The 25,977-nt window shown below is 42.1% G+C and overlaps 2 protein-coding genes across 2 annotated transcripts; one reads left to right on the top strand and one right to left on the bottom strand.

Moving 5' to 3' along the window:
• Positions 1 to 1,738: 1,738 nt before the first annotated feature.
• VDAC3 (voltage dependent anion channel 3) lies at positions 1,739 to 14,979 on the top strand. The gene is made up of 9 exons (XM_005497414.4): positions 1,739 to 1,847; positions 3,674 to 3,745; positions 5,160 to 5,209; positions 8,945 to 9,097; positions 10,158 to 10,210; positions 11,544 to 11,771; positions 13,264 to 13,414; positions 14,369 to 14,426; positions 14,616 to 14,979. Exons 2-9 carry the CDS (start codon positions 3,679 to 3,681, stop codon positions 14,705 to 14,707), a joined length of 852 nt encoding a protein of 283 aa, XP_005497471.1. The 5' UTR covers positions 1,739 to 1,847; positions 3,674 to 3,678; the 3' UTR covers positions 14,708 to 14,979.
• A 327-nt stretch (positions 14,980 to 15,306) lies between these two features.
• IKBKB (inhibitor of nuclear factor kappa B kinase subunit beta) lies at positions 15,307 to 25,971 on the bottom strand. The gene is made up of 21 exons (XM_074559261.1): positions 25,753 to 25,971; positions 25,586 to 25,680; positions 24,790 to 24,907; positions 23,987 to 24,056; positions 23,530 to 23,618; positions 23,012 to 23,101; positions 22,527 to 22,651; positions 21,688 to 21,795; positions 21,280 to 21,409; positions 20,646 to 20,840; positions 20,303 to 20,417; positions 19,872 to 19,995; positions 19,463 to 19,614; positions 19,288 to 19,349; positions 18,721 to 18,830; positions 18,433 to 18,482; positions 17,988 to 18,087; positions 17,655 to 17,802; positions 17,331 to 17,458; positions 16,380 to 16,470; positions 15,307 to 15,886 (listed from the first exon to the last, which is right to left on the bottom strand). The coding sequence occupies exons 1-21, from the start codon at positions 25,855 to 25,857 to the stop codon at positions 15,818 to 15,820; spliced, it is 2,274 nt and encodes a 757-aa protein (XP_074415362.1). The 5' UTR covers positions 25,858 to 25,971; the 3' UTR covers positions 15,307 to 15,817.
• Positions 25,972 to 25,977: the final 6 nt, after the last annotated feature.

Here is a 25,977-nt window from a genome sequence, read left to right as displayed (position 1 = left end):
TGATGAGTTTATCCTTTAAAATCTTTCCATATGCACTCCATGCTAAGGTGGCCATTCTCCTGTTACATGGGAATTTTGTTCCTAGACATGTTGTAATATTGATTGCAGTGCTCTGTGTTTCTTTGGGTTTGGTCTGATTAATTTATGCATTGCTACCACTCCTGCAGATGCAATCTGCCCTTTTTTATATGCAAACCTGTCAAATCTTATTTTACACCTCCCCTTTAAATATTGAGTATTATGGATGAGTATAAATAATGAGTGTTTTGGATGTGAGAAAAGTTCTCTTCAATAATGCATTACTGGTTGTGATTGGGACAGGGATTCTGTTATTTAACTTTAAAAAATTCTAATTAGTAACTGCTTCCATGAAATACACAGCATGAGCAGTATTGCTGCTGCTGTATTTGAATAATTTATCTTATTTTCATTTAATTTAAGCCTGCAGAACAATTCCATTTTCAACTTATACAAGGAGAGTTGATCAATCTTAGTAATGGACATTACAGGCTGATGCTCTCACCCATTTAATTTCTTCCATTTTTCTTGTCAGGAGTTTTAATGATTTTCTGGGAATGTTCCCCAGTGCTAATGCATGCATGGTATGGAAGAAAACTAGAAGTGAACTTGGTGCTATGTAAAGTATTTTGATGCCTCCTTGTAAAAATATATACATAGCTGATATATTTAGTATTTTCTGCAGTTATCAGTGGGAATAAACAAATTGAATAGTCCATCATGAATGTGTAGTGGTGTTTTATTATTGTTTTATTTGGTGTAATTTTAGAAGATCAAAAGGTAGGAACACGTTGACCATGTTCACAAATGTTTCCTGGGCACAGAAACGTAACACATACAATATTCATCTTAATATTTGCAAAAAGCCAATCATCAAATGCTCATTTTTCACAGTGGGTGAGGGGTTTGAGAGCGCCTTCAGTGCCTGCTGGAGTCTCATACCAGCTCTGACAGGCTGAGTGCTTGCTATAAAATAAAGTATATTACATAGCATAATCATCATTTCTGTTTTTCCATTGTTTATAACCTAAAACTGTTTAAAACACTACTTGAGAAAATTAATACTGCATAACTTTATAAGATAACACATATAAGTTATGCTGTATTATAGATATTATATATATATATGTTATGCTGCATTATATCTGTTATATATATAATATTATATAATTATATAATATAATATCTATTATATAATATATATAATAGATATATCATATAGATATAATATCTATTATATATGATATAAATATAATATATCATATATATAATATCTATCATCTATCATATATATTATATATATGACATATACATAATATTGTATATATTATATACTATATATACATCTATATACATATATATTATATATATACATATATATACATAATACTGTATATAATATCTACTATATATAATATATATTATATATAATATTTTATATTCTATGCATTTTATATATTATATATATTATGCTGTATTATATATATTATATTATATATAGCCAATCATACAATACTCATTTTTCCAGTGAGTGAAGGGTTTGAGAGGACCGTTAGTGCCCGCTGGAGTCTCATACCGGCTCTGGCAGGCACTGAGCACCGCAGGTCTCCTCCATCCCTGGAAGCGCCGCTCGGTACCGGCGGCGCCGGCTCCGCTTGCGGCAGCCCCGGGCGCGCTCCCGCCGCGCCTCGGCCGCGCGCACTGGGCGGGGCGGGGCGGGGCCACGCGGGGGTGGGCGGGGCCGCAGCCCGGGCGCGTGCGCAGCGCCCGCGCCGCGCATGCGGACGTGGGGGCGCCGAGAGCCGTACCGGAGGCAGCGCGGGCGGCAGGTAGCGCCGGGGCCGCGGCGGGGCTCAGGGCCGGGCCGGGTGGGGCCGGGCCTCGCGGCGCTGGCCGCCTGCAGCCCGCTGCTGTCCTCTGCGCCTCACCGAGGCGGAGGCGGGCGTCCCCTTGCTGCAGGCCCGACGGGGCGCCGGCCGCTCGCTGCGGCGGCAATTCCTCACCCACAGGCCCACACGCTGCCCAAGGGGCGGCCCCGGGATGCGCGGCCGGTTCTCTCTGTCTGAGGCCGCGCGGCCGGGGCTCTTGCCGGCTGCTCCGGCTGTGTCAGCCGGGAGGCACGAACTCATGAGGCGGCTGGCAGCGAGTGTTGCCCCGGCGCCGGCACGGGGGCCGGCAGAGGCTCCGTTACCCGTTGCGTAACGCGGGCAGAGCCGCGGCGGGCGCGGCGCTCGCGCTCCCGGGGCCGCGCAGCCGCCGCCCCGCCGGCCCCGCCGCCAAAGAGCGCGCGGTGCTCGCGGCCGGGCCCCGCCGCAGCCCTGAGGGAACGGGAAACGCCCGCACGCGTGTTGGCAGCGCTTGTGCAGGGATTCATCGTTCGGTTTGGTTTTTCGGCTGGTTTTGGTTTTTTATACTTACCCCACCAGAGCGATGCTGTGTTGCTTTTCCCGCTTCAGTCTGTGTTTCGTCACCTGTTACCGTTCAGATTTAATATTAAGAGTTGTGAAAGCGAGCTCAATTCTTCCAGACAAATCTGTTGTAGAACTGCTTGTTGTTAGCAAAGAATTTATGTGTTTCAGTATGGGCTAACCTCGAGAATCTCTCTTTTTTTAATACCATTTAAATGCTTGCATCAAATTTAACGCACACATTCAAACACACAGAACACACAACATACACCTGCATGCTGTTAGAGAGTGAGCAGGCTTACAATTTTTCTCAGTAGCCTGATTAAAATAAGATATAAACACAAGAGATTGCCATTGCTACTGCTGATGCATTTGTTCATGTTTTTCTCTGCAACACCCAACATCAGAAATCCTAAATGTCACCTTTTTGGATGACAAAGAGTTGTCCTTAAAATCAAGTGAATGGAGCATCTTTTACACCTTTTTTGGAGCAGGTGTGCCTTTAGATTTATGCAAACTTATTTGAAAAGAGGAAGACTCATTTTCCACTGGGAAAGACTTTGCCTGCTTCTTTACTGTGGGTTTTCTGATGCAAAACCCCTAAATTTTGGTAGCTAATAAATCATCTGCACTGCAATATTACATGCCCATCCTTTTGAGCTATGTTCTCACGTAGTTGTAACAATATTAGGAAATTTAGTTTTTGCTGTTCTGTGTGCACAGTGCTGAAATACTCACTGATGGCTACTGGACAGTATACAGAGATCTCTTTTATGTTTTTCACATCTCTGAAAGAGCTTTTTGTGAAGTGCAGGTGCAGATGGAAGTGCCACCTGTTTTCCTTTGGAATTGTTGAGTGTGGGTGTTGTTTGCCACTCCAGGTCCCTTTCCCAATGGGAGTTATCACAAAAGCAACATTTCCTCATTATCAGAACAGCCATGAAGCTCCCATGAGTTCTTTTTGCAGTGTGAGACTGTGAGGCCAGCATTTAGTGGAATTTAATAGCTGGGGTTCAGTGATTATAAATAAAGATTGGCTTTTAGAAATTCTTTGAATCAGAGCTTGTTTGGGACAAAGCAGCAACAATGACTTTGATGAACATTCTCCAAAGATCTGACAGTTCTGTGTTGGTGACATTCTCAGAGCCTGCTAATCATAGATGTTAATTAATGCTTTGGATGTATTTTAGATGTTTTGCTAAGGTTCTTACAGCTCCCTTATTTTGATTATAAATGATGTGTTGCAGATCCAATGGCTTGCCCACCGTCGTACAGTGACTTGGGAAAGTCTGCCAGGGATGTTTTCAACAAGGGATATGGTGAGTGAGATAAGGATGGTTTGATTATCAGTGTCTTGAAAATGCCTGTAAGAACACAGGTACCTCAGAGATTCCCTGAAACCTTCCCAGCAGAGCCCTGGAGCCTCCAGCCCCTTTGGATTCTGAATTTTGCACTTGTGTTATGATAGTGCTGCAGTGGCAGAGAGTTTGGGGGGAAGATTAAAAGTTGGACCTTAATGTGCCCTCCAGAACAGACTGAAAAATGCTGCCTCCTTTTTTTACCTTCTGATTTTTCTATTTAGAGTCATTAAATCAGAAACACTGATACAGATTGCTGCAGGAGACCATATGTGGCAGTAACAGGTTCCTGAGGAAGACTGACCTTTATGTTAATCAGAATAGCTTCATATTAAAGCTGGAATGCAGATAATTTCACAGTATTTGGATTTGTCCTTTTTCTGGAAACAGTACCTAGAAAATGTTGATTTTTTTAAAATCTGAGTTTGTGTGCAATAAAGATTTCATTTGTATCCCAAAATCCCTAAAATGCACTGTGGTCTGGTCTCTCCCACCCTGGAGTTCAGGCTGTGCTGAAAATTAACTCAAATTCCCTAATTTAAAGTCAGTTACTTCAAGCTTTTCTACTTGGTGCAAGGGCCAGATATTTCCCTGGATTCAGAGCAGACAGAAAGGAAAAAAAGCAGTAACACCTCTGTACATGGCACTGATTGAAATAAGTTGAAGCATTTTTTTTGGAGTAGAGGAGAAGAAAAATTTCCTGCCCTGAGGTTAGGAATAAAATGTAAACTGAGTAAATCAGAAGAGTTGGTTAATTGTATTGATGGGTGCCAGACTGCAGGTAGCTGCAGAGAGTGGAGGTATTTGATGGTTGGTGTCTGTTATGACTAAAAAATATATATATAAATGATGAGAAAACTTACTTTGAGTTGTCACAACTCCTTCAATCATCCTTCTCATAACCTCATCATTCTCATAACTCCTTCATCCTTCTCATAACTCCTTCCATCAGTAATACTTCTGTACATGGCACTGATTGAAATAAGTTGAAACTTTTTTTTGGAGTAGAGGAGAAGAAAAATTTCCTGCCCTGAAATCAGGAATAAAATGTAAACTGAGTAAATCAGAAGAGTTGGTTAATTGTATTGATGGGTGCCAGACTGCAGGTGGCTGCAGAAAGTGGAGGTATTTGATGGTTGGTGTCTGTTATGACTAAAAATTATATATATAAATGATGAGAAAACTTACTTTGAGTTGTCAGAATTCCTTCAGTCATCCTTCTCATAACCCTCAGTATGTTCCACCACTGTTTAAACATAAAAACTCTTTCAGGCCAGTTCAGAATCCCCTGTCTGGCATTCTTTGGGTGTGTTGGAAATAAACCTTGTTTGTATCTGTCAGTGAAACAGGTGCTGTGTGCTGTTTTTGTTTTCAGGATTTGGAATGGTCAAGTTGGAGTTGAAGACCAAGTCTTCCAGTGGGGTGGTGAGTACTGGGGACTGAGCCATCCAAAGGAAGCACAAATTCCTGAGCTGCTACCAAGTGTTAGAGCTCACTGGCAGGAATTGCTTCTCTTTCATTTCTCATTTTAAAATCACACCTGACTGAGATATTTCTGCAATAGCATGAAGCTGATGGAGCAGGAATTTTTTTCCCTGTGCCGTGCAAGAATTTCCACACACCTTGTTGTTATTTCCTGCCTCTTCCATTGACACATTCCAAAAATGAATTTCTTCACCTTACATAGCTCTCATTTCTATTTATAATGAATTTCCCTGCAGTTATTAGTTTTAATAAGAATTTTAGTCCAGAGAGACTTTTATCCAAAAAATTCAAGGGACAAGTAAGCACTGGAGTTTAACTTAACTGTGTTTTCACTCATTTCCACTGTGCTTAAAATTCAAGACTTAATTAAATTGAACTGAATTAAATGAAAACTGAAAACAGTCCTGCAGTATCCTATATTTGAGAGCTTGAATAAGTTTTAGCACTCCAAGTAACAAGAATATCCTTTCACCCCCATTTTAATGATGGAGAGGTGGAGCTTCCTTGCAATTTCAAAACTAGCAATGGGTGTGATAATTTTGATTTTAACCACAGGCATGCATTATCTACTAGGTAATATTTTTCTTACACTGAGTTCCCATTGGTAAGATGTTTCTCAGCCTATTTTGTAGCTGCATTTGCCTGAGCTCCCTCCTCTTGCATTCTTATCATGCAAATGGTGGAAATCCTCATTTCTGCATTCCTGTATTCTGCCTTTAATGAGCTTTTGATGATTATTTGCATTGTGCACCAGGAATGTGTGGGCACATGAATTAGGTGGTCTCCACACTATTGCTGCTGCTTACTGACATCTCTTTAAAGGCAATTTTCCTGGCTGGAAGTTTTGGTTCTCAAACAATTTGCTAATAGTTCATTATGCTGTCTCTGATTGTGATGGAACATGAACAATGTATGAAGTTCTAAAATGGGCTTTTTCTTTTCCATGCCATTTTCTTGGGATGTTTATCCAGTTGGTAAGAATGGTGACTGTTTTGCCATGTTGCCTCTTTATTGCTTTATCTGACAAGGCTTTTTGTGCTGCATACTAAATCATTTGTAAACTGATGAATTCTTTTCAGTTGTGTTGTTTTTGGTGTTGCACAGTTTGGCTGCGTCCATAGCCCTAGATCTGTGTGATCCATGCATGGAAAACCATTTGCAATCTTTTACAACCAGTAAAAACAGCAAGAGGGGAAACAAGATAGAAATTAGTTTGGTACAGTTGTCTGTTGCTTCAGGTTTTGAGCTTATTGGTGATTCTGATGCAACAAAAATGGAGTTTTGGGGATGAAATGAAGAGCAAAGCACGAGATTTAATTCACAATGGATGCTGACAGTCCTCAGATTGTTACAACACAAATGTTTGAAGTTTTCCCTGTGGATTTAGAAAGCCACAGTGATATTGTGTGTGTTGATTTTAACTTCCATAGATTGCAAGTGGTTTTGCCTGCTGAGTGCATGGCATTGCTGTGGATGCCAGGCACCCTGAGCTAGAGGGAGTTCAATGAGGAGCTGCTGCTGTGTGACATGGAGCCAGAATGAGTTGGATTTTTCAGCTACAAGAACTCCAAGAAATCGTGGTTTGGTGAGGTGTTTCAGTTGACACAGATAAAACTGATGGCAGCAGATTCTGTCTCTGGTGTCTGCTTCCAGAGGCAGATTGAGTTCTTGATGCCTGACAGAATGCTTTGGCTTTTTTGGACAATGCAAGGGTTTTTATTTCCTTTGGCTCTGAGATTAATGTTTACAACCTGTCCTTTACTTCATCTGAGAAAGAAACCAAGCTTTCTTTATTTTTTAATCAGTCTCCTGTTCTAAGATTAGAAGAAAGTTATTTCTGAATTCTGATGCGGGTTTGAGACATCTTTACACTGAATTTGTGGAAGTGACATTAGAACACTGTATAGAAATTTTGTTTTAAAGTAGTCTTAACACATCCTGACTTCTGTCACATGTTTTGGTAGCTGCTAGATGTGTTATAATAACAACACATTATATTTATTATTATGCTGTTGCAGTAGTGCATTATTTTAAGTAAATGTCTCCTCCTGCCCCAGCAGCATCCCTCAGTGCCCCAGGCTGTGTGTGAGGAGGGTGAGCTGGCTCCCTAGCACTTCACAACCATTAAAGACAATCTTGGTACCCTTGGATGCTCTGCAAAGTCCAGAATTGTCAAACACACACCCAGGAATTCAATCCTGGGACGAGAAGGATCTGCAAAGTCAGGGTTCCAGAGCTTGGATATGTTGGCAATGGATCCATCTCTTAAACTTCAAGAGAGACAAAACTTATAAATGTAATGACAAATGATTTCTCTTCCTTCAAGGGAAATATTGGAGAGATAACAAATGAGAGAAGTTCTCAGATGCTTCCTAAAACCAGATTAATGTACCTTGAGCTCACTGCTGTGGCAATGCCACACTCAGCTGTGCATGGAGCACTGAGCAGATTCTCTCTTGAGCTGTTTCAGTTTAATCCTGAGATTTCTGTTCCACTAAATAACAGGGAGCTGTGGTGTGTGAAGAACTGACTGAATAGCATATAACAAAATAAATGTTAGACAAAATTCCAAGTTCCATTGCCCTGCTGAGGGAAGGAGCAGCCTGACAGACCAAGGAGCTCAGGTCAGGTTTCTGCTGCTGGGAAGGAGAAAAGGTCTGAAATTTAAAGGTGACTTCTGAAGTGGAGCTGCTGGCTGAGGGAATGGAGGAGAAGTTGTCTAAGTCATCACCACAGTACATGAAGTGTGTAAATGAAAATGGCATAAATGGCAGGGGGAACCACAATGTTAGGGTGCAGCAATTCTCCAGAAAACATTTTCACTGCTGAAACTCAGGGAGGGGAAATCACACAATCCAGGAACACACAAGATGTTCAGAGAAATGGGAGAAAACACTTTTTTTCTTATTCACCTAACTTGAATTTAGCATTGCTTCTCCTAAGGGGGAGCAGATTTCCAGTTGCTTTTTCATCCACAATTGGGACAGTACTAGTAAGATGATAAAGGCAATTATTTTTGTAAATATTATTTATAATAATATTGTAAATATTAGAATATTTATAATACAATATAATAATTATAATAATCCTGGATTTTTCTTCACAATTATAGGAGTTTGTGAAGGAAAATCCAGGAATTGTATCCCAAGCAAATATCTTTTTATATCTGGGTATAGAGTCACAGTGAAGGTACAGAGCACATTGTGAAGTGTTGCAAAAACAGCCATTTTGGACTTTTTGATGCATAAACTTGGGAAAAGTGTGGTGAAGTTAAAATGGGGGTAGCAAATAATCAAACTCCCATGATGAGAAGTGAATGAAGGCGTCAGCTTTTTGTGTAACAGCTTTGCCAAGCTCAACAAGTCCCAAAGCTCTGTCAGTGCACCTCAATAAAAGAAATATTCAAAACAGGGATACACCAAATGTTGTGACACAAAAGAAATTATTTTAGGTGGGGATGATGATTTGGAGGGTGTGAGATGCTAAAACTCGTGACCCTGTGATGGCTTGGTTGATGCGTGGCGCTAATAACGCCAAGGTTTGATCTCTGTATTTTTATTTAATTCCCATAAAAATGGGGCTCAGTGATTGTTACTGAGAGTTTGGTGATTGTGATGTTGGACTCAGTGATTGTTATGAGACAGTTTGGTGACTGTGATTTTGTGCTCCTGACAGGAATTCAATGCAGTCGGTTCTTCCAACACGGACACGGGCAAGGCTTCGGGCAGTCTAGAGACCAAATACAAGGACAAATGCCACGGACTCACATTCACTCAGAAGTGGAACACAGACAACACATTGGGAACAGAAATTTGTGTCGAGAACAAAGTAAGAATGAGTAAATACTTTGGAAATATTTCTGCAAATGGTAGGAGATGGTATTGAGATGAACAGAAATATTCTGTTCGTCTCGTTTCGTTCTCCGGGATTGAGAAGAAAATGCACAAATGGAGAATGAAAATTGCACAAAAATATCTGAAGTATTAAAAAAAGTTGCAGAACACACAGGCTGGGAATGAGGGGTGCTAGGTTATGATTTTGGGGTGCAATTACTGCAGTTACAGGTGTGTGGAGTGAACAGCATTGTTGAATAAACCTGACTGTGTAGAAATCACTGCTGCAGCCAGGCGGCCAAAAAAAATTAACAACAGGTCTGATAATTTTATGAAACCAAAGGCAGGTCTGATAATTTTATGAAATCAAAGACAGGTCTGATAATTTTATGAAATCAAAGACAGATCTGATAATTTTATGAAATCAAAGACAGGTCTCTTAATTTTATGAAACCAAAGACAGGTCTGATAATTTTATGAAACCAAAGACAGGTCTGATAGTTTTATGAAACCAAAGACAGGTCTCTTAATTTTATGAAACCAAAGACAAGTCTCATGATTTTAAATGATTTCATGTATAAGAACTCAAATTTGGCTGCCTTGAGGTTGAATCTATTTTGTGAGGTTGAATGTTTGCAGCTTGGCAGTGCTTACACAAAGGGTTGCCAGCAGGCAGCACTCTCAAAGCACAGTGTCTGTGCATTATTAAAGAGATTTTTGAGCTGCTGTGTGGATTGTTTGAACTATAAAGAAAAAGGAAACATGAGTAGTTTTCTTTCTGTCATAATTCTGTGAATAATTTTCTTGTTGCCAGCACTAGATGTGTCAACTTCCTATGTGTAAAAGCAGGAAGTTTTTACAAAGTCTGTGCTGTGAAAAGGTTCCTTGTGGGAAGAATAGATCCTGTTGTAATCCATCATCAGATTTCATTGGAAATCATGAGGGAGACATTCTAGTTCTATTTTGTTTTCTGTTTAAACAGGGAGTTCTAGTAGTGGAATATAAGAAATTCTGTTTCAGCTGATTTTTGAGCAGATGTGTGTTTTTCTTTGCAGATGGTTGAGGGGGTGAAGGTGGCTCTTGACACTACATTTGTACCAAACACAGGGTAAACATTTTCTATTACCTTTATCTGCAGACTGCTAGAATTTCCCAGAACTTCTCAAAATACTTTGGTTTTCTAAAAACACTGATTTTACATGGATTTTACAACTTTGCTCATTGGGTAAAAGCTCAGCATTTATTGGAGAAGATTCTTCAATATCTGTAGAATCTTCTGCAGGCAGTGGATAATACTTAACTCAGAAGGAATTAGAGAATTAATTCTTTCTCTTTAATTAATAAGTATTAACTTATTCTTTCTGCTTGAAAGGATTCTTCAGCTTTTTGGCCAGTGGCAAATTTATCATTTTGCAGCAGGTGCTAATCTCTGACTCCCCTTAAACAATTAGATCTTCATGTTTTGACAGTCCTAAGGCTGTCAAATCAGTAAACCAATTTTTATATTTTTTTTGCTGATGCTTTTGGCCAGATGATGTCTGGGCACAGTTGAATGAGGAGGCAGAATGGGCAGTGGAATAACACTTAGTTTTCTATCTCAATTCTTTCTTTCTTTCTCAATTCAATAGATTTAAATTTGGTAAGTAGCAGAGCAAAGGAGGGGAGTTTATATCTGAATAATGCACAAAGGTTGAGGCTGCTGATAAGGATTGGTGCTAATTTATTGATGGGGAGAGCCTGCCAGAAGACTCTTGAGATTGAAATATTGCTTGGATATGAGGAATTAGAAGCTAAATCAAGAATGAGACCCCAGGCTGGGTGTGGGTCTGGCAGCACAAATGTTGTGCCAGGAGAAAGGAGGTTGGGGGAGGATTAAAGAGGTGCTGAAGTTTTGTTGTGGTTGTGTTTGAACTGGTACCAAAATCAACAGGAGGAGGTGCCAGAAGAGGGCCAGGAAAAGGCAGAGTGAGGGGATGAGGTCTGGAGGGTGAAAAATCTGGTTTTGGTAGAGGAGCAGTGAAGAAAGGAAAGCAAGGAATGCAAAATTGAAGGACAGCTCTTGCTGCAGGTTTATGATGCTCCTGAAATAAACTGATGATGCCATAACACATTCCACTGAGAGAAAAAAAAATTAAAACCAGATGGGTTTTAAAGCGTTAAGGAGAAACAATTTTGTCTCTCTTGCTTCTTGAGGATTGTTTGGAGTTGGTAGGAGGAAAAGTGAAAATACACAGCACCATTATCCTTATCCTGTGCCCTCTTCAGCAGTTAAATTTTGAGTAGGGAATACAGCATTGATTAACTGCCCTTAAAGGACAGCTAATAAATATATATCAATAATAAATACATAAATAAAAATAAATAAATAATAAATATTAAAACAAATCTACATTCCTTACACACCTGCTTACTCCTGTGGATAAAAATTGCTGTTTGTGCAGGAAGAAGAGCGGGAAGTTGAAGACCACCTACAAGAGGGATTATGTGCACGTGGGCTGCAGCGTGGACATCGACCTCTCGGGGCCCACTGTGTATGGCTGGGCTGTGGTGGGCTACGAGGGCTGGCTGGCTGGCTACCAGACAGCTTTTGACACAGCCAAGTACAAGATCACACAAAGGAACTTTGCCTTGGGCTACAAGGCAGAGGACTTCCAGCTGCACACTAACGTGTAAGTGGCACAGAGGTTCTTGCATAGAAATCCTTTCTTTTAGGATTTTTCCTCTTCTGGGAAGCTGAGGCCTCAGGAAGAGAATGTGAACAGTGGTTATCTGCTGGTGTGGAGTGCAAGAGGTGCACCTGGGATTGGCTCATTTCCATGTTTACAATTAAGGGCCAATCACAGGGCCAAGCTCTCTGGAACAGGCTCAGAGAGCTCTCTTGGTTTTAGATTCTGTTCTATTCTTGGCTTAGCAGCTTCTGCAAATTTTCTCTCTATTCCTGTTAGTGTAGTCTTAATGTACTACACTATATATAATATAGTGTAGTATATTATATATATATATATATATCATATATATATATGATATATATATCATATATATATATGATATATATATATCATATATATATCATATATATATCATATATATATGATATATATGATATATATATCATATATATGATATATATTATATCATATTATATATATGATATATATTATATATCATATAGATATATAATATTATATATTATATATCTATCTATATAATATATATCATAAATCAATAAATGCAGCCTTCTGATCATGAAGCAAGATTCTCATCTACCTCTCTCACCCTGAGGAAGCCTCACAAGTGATGTAACATGTGAGTATTACTGAGCCTGGAAAAACATCACAGCAGCCAAAGCTGCAGGAATAATTAGCAGCAATGGCCTTAGGTCAAAGGTGGGAGAAGGGAAGGGGATGCTGATTTGTTTGCAATTAATTTATATGCAGTGTTTTCATTTCCAGTACATCTAAAATAGGGACAACTCCCCATCTCTTGGCTGTCCCAGCACCTTGTTTCAGAGTAATTTTGGGATTTGTCTATCTAAGATGGTGATGCAAAGGCCCTTGATGGTAATTTGTAATTAAAAGCTGTGAGCTTTAACTTCTGTAATGGCACAGTACAAAAAAAGCCTGCAATTAAACTCCTGTACCTTCTCCCCCTCTCAATCAAACAAAGTTTCTCCCTCAGAAATGGCCAAAGAAAGGAGAAGGGCAGGTGTAGCATTGTTTGTTTCCAGCTGTCATCCCTGCCTTGGTGTAATTTTGGCATTCAGATGCCTGAGATGGAGATGGTGCATTTAAACAACTGCAATGGTGCATTTAAACAACCTGGTTTTCATTTGCAGTCTCCTCATTGCCATACCTGAAATCTCCTTTGTGTGTTACTGCACTTATTGGGTGGGGTTTGGATTTTATTTTTTCTCAGAACCTCAAGCTGTAACGTTTCTGCCTGTTGGAAAGTCCTGCTCCATTCTGCAAAGCAAAATATGTTTTGTGTAGAAAAATACGAGCAGCACTCTGCCAGCTCCAGCTGTAGCAGTGAAATATTGAGCTTGGGCAGTATTGGATTTCTTGGTTAATTTTAGGAGATAATGATCAAATGATTGTAGGGGTTAATGTAAGGAGTTACTGAACAAGGCAGGGCTTGACACAGTTGCTCTGTCACCCCCAGGAACGATGGCACTGAGTTTGGTGGGTCTATTTATCAGAAGGTCACCAACAAGGTTGAGACATCAGTGAACCTGGCCTGGACCGCTGGCAGTAACAACACACGCTTTGGCATTGCTGGCAGGTACCAGCTGGATGAAAAGTCTTCTGTTGCGGTAAGAATTCTGTATTTCAAACTCCCCTAAAGGCTGGAAATTGGTGTTATGAATTGGTTTAATTAGTTACTGAGGAAGTGTGGTAGATTGCAAATTGTGGCTTCTGTTGTGGTGCAGATTTAAATTGGGACCTCACACATCACATTTGGTGAAATTATTGGGGAAAAGAATTCTTAAATATAATTTTGTCCATAGTGAAATAGTCTGACCAGCGTGCTTGGAATAGTGGGTTGCAAAATATGTTTTAAAAGGTAATGAAAGGACACAGTGTCCTTTTAATTCTGAAATCCATAATGTAAAACCATATTATGATTATAATGGTGGAAATTCAGCCCTCTCTGAACAGTGAGTTAACCCTTGAAAGTCAGCTGACATGTGAGTGTTTTAAATAAGAACTGAAGTAAGAAGCATTTATATTTCAAAACAACAACTAGTTCCAGGACCATTGAACCAAAATTAAAGATGAGAAATGTAAATAGCTGAAAATGTAGCAATGCAAAAAGGGGATTGCATATTGATGTATTTCTTGGTCATGAGAAGAAAAATCTTGTAATGGGTGATGTGAACAGGCTCTGAGGGACTGTAGTGAGTATTTAAAGGTATTTAAAGTATGTAAAGTATTTTTAGTATTTATATAATATTATATATTATATAAATATATATAAATATATATAAATATATAAATAAAAAATAAATAAAGTATTTAAAGGATGGAAAGACACAATAGAGGAGGCAGTGAAGAAGAGCAGGGCATTCTGTGCAGGCAGAATTGGTGCAGGATTACCATTTGCTTAAGGTGGAAACTGCTGAGAAAAGGAAAAGATTTGAATTTGCTTCTGATAGAGGTTGGTGTAAAACCAGCTGAATTGTGTTAATGCATAAAGCCCCTTCTCAGGGCACTGGGACACTTGTGTATGAATATTTTATAAATACTGTGATTTTTATTTCTTGTAGGCCAAAGTGAACAATGCCAGCCTCATTGGAATTGGTTACACTCATACCCTCCGACCTGGTAGGTAATTCTCACTGCAGATGAGTAATTAGTGTTAATTAGTGCACCGTGGTTTAATTCCCTGTTGTCTTAAGAAAGAAGAGATGAACAGAAGGTTCAGAGGATGTGCATGCCCACGGTTCCTGTGGGCTCAGAGCACTGCACAGGGAGCTGTCAGGGTGTGAGGGCTCTCATGATTTGCTTTTGCAGGTGTGAAGCTGACACTCTCAGGCTTGATTGATGGCAAGAATTTCACTGCTGGAGGTCACAAACTCGGGCTGGCATTTGAGCTGGAAGCTTAACACAGCTTGACGTGAACCAACTGGTGGTGCTCTGGAAGATGAAGGAAAAGTGAACCCCATGCATTTCAGCCTTAAGATTACTCTGAGATTTGAAGAAGTGTGAACTTCCTGCTCTTCCCAAGAATGACTTGAACTCGATGCTGAAGTCCAGAGAGTGCCAGCACAACAAAGGAAGACACGTGAAGGCAATGCATGGAAGTTGTGATGTTTGTGCCACATTTCAGTTTCCTGTATTTTAAATCTGTTTCAAAAAAAAAAAAAACAGAAGAAAATCCAACCTCTCCCCACTATTGTATTGCATTTTGCATGTCCTATACTTCACAGCCTTTTATAAAAGGAGGTCTCTGTGCTGTAGTGGAAATTTGGGGTTACATCAGAATGAAATAAATTGGTCACGGTCAGAACACAAGGTTGGTGTGTGTTGACTCTCACAAGTTCCCATCCAGCTGAGTTTTTTGGTCTTTTGTTTTCCTTTCCATGCAAATTTAAGCATAGTTAATCTGCAAATCCCTGTACACTGAAGATTTCCTTCTCCTTTGGTTTCTAGGATAACATTTTTACCCCTCTCATGTTTTAGAGACCCGCACAGTGAAAGCAGCTTTTTCCATTAAATTGTTATTGAGCGCATCAAAAAGAGCAAACCAAAAGTTTACATGGTTCAGATCATTTCGTTCCCATACAGGAAACAAGTATTAGGTAAGTACAACCATTACACTTAAAGAAAAAAAAAGTGCAAATCAGCAAAGTTCAGAAATTGAGTTCACAGTTCATTAGGAAGGTGACATCTACCAGTGACTGTGTCTCCATGTCCATTGTTCATAGAAAACCTAAAATGCAGCAAAACAGCCCCAGGTGATGCCTAAGGGAGGATTTATCAGGACAGAGCATCTGCTGTCTTAAGGCACAATTAAAACATTTTCCAAGCAGTTAAGAGCAGGCGTTCCCTACTGGATCTCTGTGAAAAAGTGTCAGAGAGGTGGATGCTGAAAGCTGGGCCGTGTCACAGCAGCACTTGGTGACAGGAGAAGGAGGCAGGTGATGTTCCCTTCTCAGAGGCAGCAGCTTTTCACAGTTGGCTTCCAAAGCAGCTTCAGAGCAGCCACAGTGATTTTACATCTCTGTCTGTCCTGGGCTGTTCGTTTCTTCCACCTGAAGCTGCAGCCAGCTCCAGTCTAGAGCCTGAAGAATAAATGAAATTCAACACTAGCTCACACTTAAACTTCCTCTAGAATAAAGGTGAAGCATGTTAAAAACAAGTTGGTCAATGTAATTTCATGATGAGCTATCAATGAGACTTAACCTACTTGCACTCTGGTATTTTACAATATTTTTAATATTCTGCATCACTAAATAAAGCATCCCTGCCCACCACTGTACTGCCACCCACTGATCTAAAATTTGGGTGCAGTTTTGCAGTATTTTAGTACAACAGCCAAGGGTTTTGCCCCATCCTTTACTGTTCAGCACAAGTTCCCAATCTGGGCAAGCAGAATATGTCAGACAACAGATTATGAGGAACAGGAGCTTCCCATCTGTGCTGCTCCTGCTCTCCCCTTGTCCAGGAATAAATTGCAGATTTCAATTTGCTAAATCAGTGGTGGCAAAGCTGCAGGAGCAGAACTTTGAAACCATGCACTTCCCCAATCCATTTAGAGAAGAGTGAATCCATTACCAAGAAACTCTGCTCTTGATCCTTCATTGTGTCGTGCATCACATTTTCCAGCTGGCTACAAAGCTTCCGGGATTCCAGCAGCAGCTCCTCACTGAAAGGGACAATGATTGCATTATTAATTTCTGTGAGAAAGGGACAATGATTGCATTATTAATTTCTGTGAGAAAGGGACAATTATTGCATTATTAATTTCTGTGAGAAAGGGACAATGATTGCATTATTAATTTCTGTGAGAAAGGGACAATTATTGCATTATTAATTTCTGTGACAGTTTAAAGAGATGCTGCCTTTATCAGCGAGAAATATTTCTGGCAGATACAGAACACTGAAGTCAGTAATTCATATTGCTGAAGTCAAGTCTGTAATTCATATTCCAACTTGAAAGGTTGGTGGCAGCCCCTGAGTTACTACACAGGAGAAAGGAAATTAATTCCAGGGTGGGATTGGGTTCTTGTTATGTGGAACCATTGTTTAGTTAGAGAAAAAGCTGAGCAGCCTGGAAACTTCAGGATGGAGCAAGATGGAAATAAATAAAGATCTCTCATTCCAAGTGGTGACCCAGCTCATTTGAGGAAGCCAAAACCACCCAAGCTTGGCCACAGGATTCTCCTCAATGGCACAGCTCAGCTGCTGTGACCTCACACAACAACGTTCAACACTTCTTGCTGGCAGCACTTCCAGGTGAGCCCAACCATCTCAGAATAAAGGCAGAAAACCAAAAACCACCATTATGAGTGAAGCAGGGGGAAGTAAAGCTATACATGATTCCCCATTTTTTGTAAGGAAGATCTGCAAGCCCCAGGATGTCTGACTACTAAATAAACCAAGAGCGCTGCCAACACAAGCTGAACACAAAGTGTAAAATACGAGAAACCCTGTGTGCCATAAAGGAATCCCAGCTCTGTGGTGCTGTTTGAACTCCAGCCTGAGGAACTCCAGGCTTTGCCTCACCTTTTCCTCACGGAGTCTGACAGACTGTACGTTCCAGAGGGGACCTGCAGCAGCAGCTGCCCCGAGCTGCTGAGCCGTGAGCTGCTCGTGCTCTCCGGGCTGCCACTGACAGGACCACGGACTTTACTCTGCAGAAAACACAGAATATTCAACTGCAATTATTTCCACCTGTTTTCAGCAGGCAGGAATATGAGACAAGCTGGGATTGGCTTTAATACAAATTCAAAATAAAGAACCATATGACATAATCAATTTACTATTATTTCAGGAAGCTATGGTACAAATCCCATTCTTGGGTTAAAGTGGAGTTTTTATTTTACTTACACAAGCAATTTTCAGCAAGTTCCACAGTTCTTTCTGTCGTTTCTCCTGAAGCCTCACAACTGTTTCTTCATCTTCACTCATCAGAGTCATCACTTTCTCCACTCTGGGGAACAACTCCAATGCCTTCTGTTTGCAAACTACTGTTTTACTATCAAAAAAGTAAAAATTAACCAGATCACACGTGGGCCACTGCAGTAGGAGAACATTCCTGAAGTTCTTTATTTCCTGCAATACTGCAAGATCTCATGAGCTGTATGCACTGAGATTTAAACCTTCTCTTGCTGGAAGAGAAAATGCCTTCTCTGAACTCTGAATAAAATGTACAAAGCTCACCTGAGCTGAGCATAAATGACTCGAACTTTCTTTTCAAAGGTCTGGATTGCCTGCAGGAGCAGCCGGACAATTTCCTGGCTGTCACCACTCGTCCTCTGATCTGCAATGAGAGTCAGGATCCCACAGAAAGGCAGGTTTAGAGGACACTGAGAAGATTCTTAGTGCCTTGGTTCCACTTCTCCTTCAATCCTGAAGCATCCAAAGTTCAGGATATGCAAGTTTCAGTGGGATGAATTACACTGAATTTTGGCCACCTTCTTCAAAATTTAAAAACTTTGAAAAAGAGAGTTGGGAATGTATCAAAGGAGCAGCCATGTCTTTTATCCTTCCCACACAGAAGCATTTGCTTGTGGCCACAGCCTGCTCTGAGAGCTCCAGAGGAGTTTTCAGAACAGCTTACAAAGCCACACAAAGCAAGCTGAGCTTGAGCTAAAGTGCCTTTTACCTCTTGGCTTCTCTCTCAGCCTTCGGTACAGCTCTCTGGCTTGTTCTTCTCTAGAAGGAAAAAAGCAAGAAAAACAAAGAATTTCCAAAGAACCAAAATTAGAACAAATAGTTTGAGAACTCAAACCTTTCTATAGCTGTCTGCCACTTCTGACCAGTGACAGATGAGTCAAAAGCCATCTTTGGTGTAAAGTCCCCATAATTTGGGTGGAAATAACAGAACTTTCATTGTCCTGTACGCTTAGCTAGAAACACTCCTGCATGTGAAGCTCCAGGCAGTTCAACTCACAAATCCTCCAGTGTCCCTCCCTGTTTACGGCCCAGGGGGCTCCTCTGCAGGTCCACAATGTCCGTCTGCAGGGCCATCATCCTCTTCACCAACTCGTCCACATCATCCTCCTGGAAGCAGGGCAGAACATCAGCAACACAAGTCTCACACTTAAAGACACTACCATTCATATTTTTTCTTCTTCATTCACATTTCTAAACACTTATTTCTTGCTGTTAAAGACACAAACAGCAGCCTTGGCCAAAGACAAATGAGAATATGAGTCCCTTCAATTCAAGGAAATTAGGCTGGTGCTCTTGGATAAAACAATTTCCAAGATATTTTTGGGTTTTCCCAATATCTCCCTTTTTCCCCTAGACCTTAAAACAGAATAAGCTTCATGTAGTACTAGTAATGGACAAAAATGGTGCCATGCAAACCAAGGCAATGTGAAATCTGGAACCAGTCCAAACACAAGGAGTTCTGTTTAAGGCAGGGACCTTAATGAGGAAAAAGGGGGAGGAGGGGAGAGAGAATAAAATCAAGGCTCTTTTTCTTTATGATAAGCAGTTAGATTTAGAAACATACCCGCCCACAAAGTTCCACAGCTTGCTCCATCTCCTTCCAGGCAAACAGCAGCTTCTCAGAAGCTGCAGGAATGAAAGAACAGTGAGTGGCTTCCTCAGGTTCACCAAGAAAGGGAGAGGTGTTTCTGGGAGGATAAGAGACAGAAAAAGACCCATTTGCCAGATGCTATACTCACTAATTCCAAATTCAATCTGCTCTTTGTACTTCTCCAGATCGATCTGGATGCTTGTTTTAAAGAAGTCCAGCTTTGCTTTCAGCTGCTGAGAAAGGGAGGCCATGGAGTTCTTCATCTTGGAGAGGGTGCTGTTGTAACGCAGCAGATTCATCCTGCACGGACAGCAAGGTCCTGTTAGCCTCCAAAAATAAAAATCCACCAGGCTAACACTTATACCCAAAGTAGAAACTTGAGATGGCAGTGAGGACAAATGCCACAGGGCTAATTCTCAGCTTTTCATTAATTGTTTACAGCTCCAATCAAGGGCTCCCCCATTCCAACAGGGCCCCATTTCTGTCCTCCCTCTCACCAGAGCACAGAGATAAGCACAGCAAAGGCAGAGATAAGAATTTTAGACCCTGCAGCATACATGGCTGCTCGCTGGCCCTGCTGCAGGCGGTTGCAGTCCTCCTTCAGCATCCGGATCGTGTGCCAGATCTGACCCCACACCTTCCGCAGCTGGAAAAAGTGCAGATTCTTCTTGGGATCCTGGACTGGAAACACAGGAGTGGGGAAAAGGGAAATGTACATATCATGAAGCTGGAAAGTTGTGTTATCACAAAACAGACCAAAACATTGCTCCTTTGAGGGGCCTGCAAAGCCCAGAGCTGGATAACCCCTGTGCAGCCCCCCCAGTACATCAAAATCAAACACTTCCTTTTTTCAGTTATTCTGATAAATGCAATGACTGACAGTCCATTTTACTGCTTCTTGATGCAAAAGCTCCCTCTGCTTTTTTTTTTACATGACACCACTCTCAACACAGCCCCCCCTGGACATTCATGGCAGAGAAGTCCTTACGGATGCAGTCGACGCTTTCGGGATGAGGCCGCAGGGCCACCTGAGCCTCGTAGGAAACCTTCTTGGTATCAAAGAGGAAGAGGAGGTCTGTGTCTGCAGCTGCAGTGTCATTCACCTGCAGAAGACAAAAGACCCAAATAGGTTTTCTCAGAAAAAGCAAGCTGTGGTAACACCATAAACAGAGCAGTCCTCAGCTAAATGCAGAACACCAGAGCAACAGAGTGCCCGTGCTACAATGGCTGTGAGGTTCCCACAGCAAAAGCATGCCAAGTCCTGTGATCCCAAAGTGAGAGCAGTGTCTTCTGACTCACTAAAAAGCTAAAAAGGGAGTATCCAGACTCACCTTGCCATCAGCTGTGTGTTTAGTGACCAACTTCTGAGAAAACAATGCAAGTCCTGCTTCCTGCAGCAGCTCCTGGTCTTGTTCTGGAATTCCTGTATCTGACTGAATCCTGGCCTTCACACTCTGCAGCGTCTCCTCCTCCGTCACAGGGTAGGTGTGCACAGTTCCCGTGACCATGTTCAAAACGTGAAGCAACTGCAAGAAGAGCAGCAGGGCACGAGCAAGGCTGAAGGTGCATTGCCCATGTTAGAGCAGAGATGGAGGCACTGAGACAGTGACCACCAAAAACTGTTCAAAGCACTTGGCAGACTCAAGAAGTCACTCTGCAGTTAATTCCTAACATTATGGCAAAGTTGTGTCCTCCACCAAGTGGGAGGAGACATGGCAACTAAATACCTTCAGCTGTAGAATCCTCTATCAGAATGTGGAACCAAAAATGCACAGAAACTTTCACTACTCCTAACAAGCTCAGGAAGTGTTTGTCCTCAAAGAATCACGAGGAGAGCACCTGTCACTAACAGTTCTATAAATTTCTGCCTCGCTCTTCCTCCTTAGTCTACGATTCACGCCTCTCCTCTCACAGACTACAGGCAACGACTCTCTGGAAAACTTTTCAGGGTAATCTATTGCTTACCTTCAAGTTCAAAATGTCATCCAAAGCCTTGAAACACCCGTTGGGTCCATAGGTAGGGTCTGTCCCTCTCTGACGTGGGTGCCACATTAACATGAGCTGCAGCCACTTCTCCAGCCTCTCCGACAAAACACTGAGCAATAAAAACCAGGAGATCAGAGGAGGTAAAAGTGCATTTGAAGTAATTAAATGGTCTGTTCTGTGTGGGAGGACTAACAAAACTCCCCCTCACCTCTCCCTATCACAAATGCAGTGTTTAGAAGGTAAAAACCAAGACTGAAAAGCAACAATAGCACTGCCTGTGTCATGCACTCAATTAATTCACAGATTAACACTGTAAGGCACAAAATATAATCTCGGTCCTTTTAGAAGAATCAGTTTTATCTCAGCCCAGCAACTTCTAGAACTCACCTGTTCAGATTGTTTGGGCAGGGCAGACTGCTAGAAAACTTGACTTCTCCAGACAAGTCCTCTGAAACAACAATATCCAGCTCACTCTTCTGACGCACTTTTGTATGCCTAGTGTAAGCAAGCACAGTGGTGAAATAACTGCCTGCCTTTCCCATCCTGTAAGTTAGTAGGCTCTTAAAACTACTCTTGATAGACCTAATACAGATATATATAGATAGATAGATAGATAGATAGATAGATAGATTATGAGATAGATAGATAATATATATATATTATATTTATTATATTATATTTATTATATTATATATATTACATTACATTATATTACATTACATTATATTATATTACATTATATTACATTATACATTATATTACATTATATATTATATTATATTATATTATATTATATTATATTATATTATATTATATTATATTATATTATATTATATTATATTATATTATATTGCATTATATTATATAGAATATATATTATATATTATGTATAGATTATATTATATACAATATATAGAAATATATATATATTATATAATATATAATATATATTATATATTCTATTCTATATATTCTATTCTATTCTATTCTACTATATTATATACAGATGCCCCTTTGGTTTCTGTTATCTGCCCTGCAGGAGCCAGCCCTTATCCCATTCAGGAATGCTGAACTTGCTCAGGTGGGTTAAACTCTTGTGAAGGAATCAGTTTCCATAAGGGGTGTTCCACAGGGGTGTTATCCTCAGAATCAAGGGACCACACTTCCATTTCCTGTAAATATGAAAGTCACCCCATGCCCATTTTCACCCAGCCAGGGTCACTCACCACTGCACTGGCTGCCAGTTGGGCAGGAACGGTCGGAAGCCTGTGATGCACTCGAAGGCAAGCGTGCCAAAGCTCCAGTAATCCACTGTCACTGTGTACTTCTGCTGCTCCAGCAGCTCTGGAGCCTGACACAGGTTATGCACACATGAGACAAAGCTCTGAGCTTCCCCTATCCCTGAACATCCCGTTAACATTGGTACAAATGAGTAAAGACATTACTGAATGTCTTTACATTAATCTTTACGCTGCCTCTCACGTGCTTTAAGACCCTCTCACAGTGAGCAGCATTGCTGGTTTCTGGCACTCCTGCTCATTTTTGACAGAAGCAACAGAAAACCCAGAGTCAGCAAAAAAAGCAGTCACCTTTGCTGGTTTCAGCACCCCAAACACACCCCACACCACACAAGCACCTAACCCCAGCCCAAAGCTTGGTAACAGTTAATTCTACCCCACTAGAAACTCTCGCAGCTGAATTCCTTTCTTACCAGGTACTGCAGAGTCCCAACAAAGGACGTGCACAGGCTGCCCTGATCCAGCTCCTTGGCGTAACCAAGGTCAATGATTTTGTGTATTAACTGCAACACACAACAGAGAATAACAATGCTAGACCAAGTCCTGTTAAAAGCACATCATAAGGCAGAAAGAAAAGGTTCAGCTCTTCAAAGCTACACCGGAAAGGTGCCAGTGAAGAGACAGAAGTGAAAACAGGAGGCTACTGTGGATTCCTAAAACCACAATGAATTTGAAGGTGTTGTAGCACACTTCGCAGTTACGTGTCTAGCTCCTTCCAATCTTAGATCAGTACAGTCTGGCTCTTTCCTTAACAGCTGAAAGTCAAAATTTCAGGTGTTAACAGATGTCTAACACAATGCCTCACCCCAGCTGCACAGAGAACCCTATTCCTCTGACACAGGTGCTATCCTGGGGCAGGGGCCCATGTAACTGTACAGAGCACGGGCATGTTCCTTGTCTGTGCAGGCAGAGAAAACTGCTTCCTGCTTACCCTTTGTTCCCCTTGCTGCAGCACAATGTTCTCTGGTTTCAGGTCCCTGTGGATGATCCTGTTCTCATGAAGGTATCTCAGAGCAGAAGCTGAGACAGAAAAAGCCAATTGTAAGAGCATAAACAACAGTACCTAGCGTGAGCTGAGTAAGGATTCAGTTCTATCTATAATAAGCATGGCTTTCACAGCAAACCTTGCACAATCAAACAGTGTAAGGTGTAAAGAACATCACAGAACCCTGGACACAACTGAGTTCTCTCTCTGGGTGCTCCCTCACACCCCTCCTTTAAACTGCAGTGACACTGGCTGGCTTCCATCAGGCAAGGACCTCCCCACACTCCCAACACTTTTGATGTTCAAGATCAGTCTAAAATGGAGTCACTAAGGTCACTGCTGGATATTTGTAGGGTGGATTCAGGACTAAAAGGGGACAACTGAAGGTGCTGCCACCACTTACCAATGTCAGATAACAAGATAAGAATGGCCTCTTCCCGCAAGCCACAGCAATTCTCCAGCTGGTTCAGGTACTGCAAGTAAGCAACACAGAATGCAGTCTTTCCCTCTTCTATCCTTGCATAAGGGATGCAAGAAATTTCTGCAATTAAATTCTCCAGAAGCACAAAACTCTATGGGCTGTGACCCGTGGTAGCAGCAATCACAGCTTTGTAATTAAACCAGCCTTGTCTGATTGCATGGGAGGATAAAGGAGCAGATAAAAGAAGTCACTGTCATCCCATTCTCATCCTTCTGTCTGCTCCATCCCTCTTTGCCACTTCCCCTGTGCCTGCCAGTATCAACTCCAATCTCAGGCCTAAGGTCTGTGTTTTAGCTATGGGCAGATTCTAGCAAAGTCAGAAAAGCCTCAGGATTAGAAGTATCATGTGTTATTTTTCCTATGACAGACAGGAGTTAATCACTTTCAGGAAGGGCACAGCCTACAGCTGCACCTACCCTCCAATGGTTTTGGCCATACTCACATATTGTTGCACATCCCTCAGCACCTGCCCTCATTCTTTATGTGCAAACTCCTCACAGTGTCACTTGCATCCAAAAAAATGAAAAGAGTTTCGCAAGGCACTTAAGTCTTCAAAAGCAGAACATAATACCAAAGACCAAGCCACCAACACCTGTTGATGCCATGACTAGAATTAGGAAGCATCAGGATGTGAAAGCAAATGTTTTAAGGGAAAACTCCAGTGGAAAACCCAGGATAAGATTAGAAGCTGGTCCATTCCTTGGTTACCACCCCAGGGACCTCACCTTGCGGAGGTCTCCACCCTGGCAGTACTCCATGGCCAACAGTGGCAAATCATTCGGTGCCAGCTTCTGCATCCCCTCAGGGACATCGCGGGCGGCCACCACGTTGGGATGGTTCAGTCTGCAGAACAAAAATTAAAAATCAGGCAAGTACACATCATCTTCTGCAACTGCTATACAGGTTCACAATCTCCTGCTCATCACTTAAGGTCCTACATGGTCACAAATCCTTTTAGAATCTAAATTAGCGAATTCTAAAGGAATTCTAAAAGAATTTGCATCTTTCATGGATCTGGACTCATTCCAACTCCTGGCATTTCATATGCAAGCCAATGTGTTTCTTGAACACACATGCATTATAGATCTGCCTAGAAGGTACAGCAACAAGTTTTGCAAAGGGATGCAAGGCAGCCTGTTGCCGCGTCCAGAGAACACCTAAACTGCAATCAGACCAAATTAAATTGAATGAAAAATGAAATGAAATGAAAAATGAAAAAACACCCCAAGGGGCTGCCCCAGCACGCACATTAATTCAGGCTAGGCAGCAGCGTTGTTGTAGCGCTGAGGGCAGGACAGACGAGCCGAGGACGGCAGCGTGACACCCAAGAGCCTCCCGCAGCACAACGTGAATTTCCTCACGCGTCAGTTTCCCCGCACTTGCGGAGCCGGCAGCTCCCGGAAGGGAATCCCCGGCGGCCCAAAGCCTCTCCCAGCCTCTCCCTCAGCTCCAGGGCCGCCCCCGCCGCGGCACCGAGCGGGGACCCCTCCGCCCGGCCCGGCCCCACAGCCCCCGCCTCACCTCTTCATGATCTGTATCTCCAGCGCCCAGCGGTCGCGGTTGCGCGGGCTCAGCTCCTGCCGGCACTGCTTGATGGCCACCTGCTCGCCGGTTTCCTGCGGACACAGCAAGAGTTGGGCTGAGCCCGGCTCTGGAGCCGGGGCGCCGCGGGCCGGGCCGCCGCTTACCTTGTTGTGCCAGCGGATGACATTGCCGAAGCCGCCGGTGCCGAGGCGCTCCCGCATCTCCCAGGGCCCGCAGGTCAGCGCCTGCAGCGCGGGCGGGCGGCTCATGGCGGGCCCGGCTCCGCTGTGCGCTCGGCGGGCCCGGCGCTTCCGGCTCCGGAGCGAGCGCCGCCCTCAAAGGGAACGCTCGGAGCCGCCCCGATCGCCGCCCTCAAAGGGGACGCTCCG

Source organism: Zonotrichia albicollis, chromosome 26, assembly GCF_047830755.1.
Source record: "Zonotrichia albicollis isolate bZonAlb1 chromosome 26, bZonAlb1.hap1, whole genome shotgun sequence".
Classification (NCBI taxonomy): Eukaryota; Metazoa; Chordata; class Aves; order Passeriformes; family Passerellidae; genus Zonotrichia; species Zonotrichia albicollis.
This window is presented reverse-complemented; position numbering and strand designations above follow the sequence as displayed.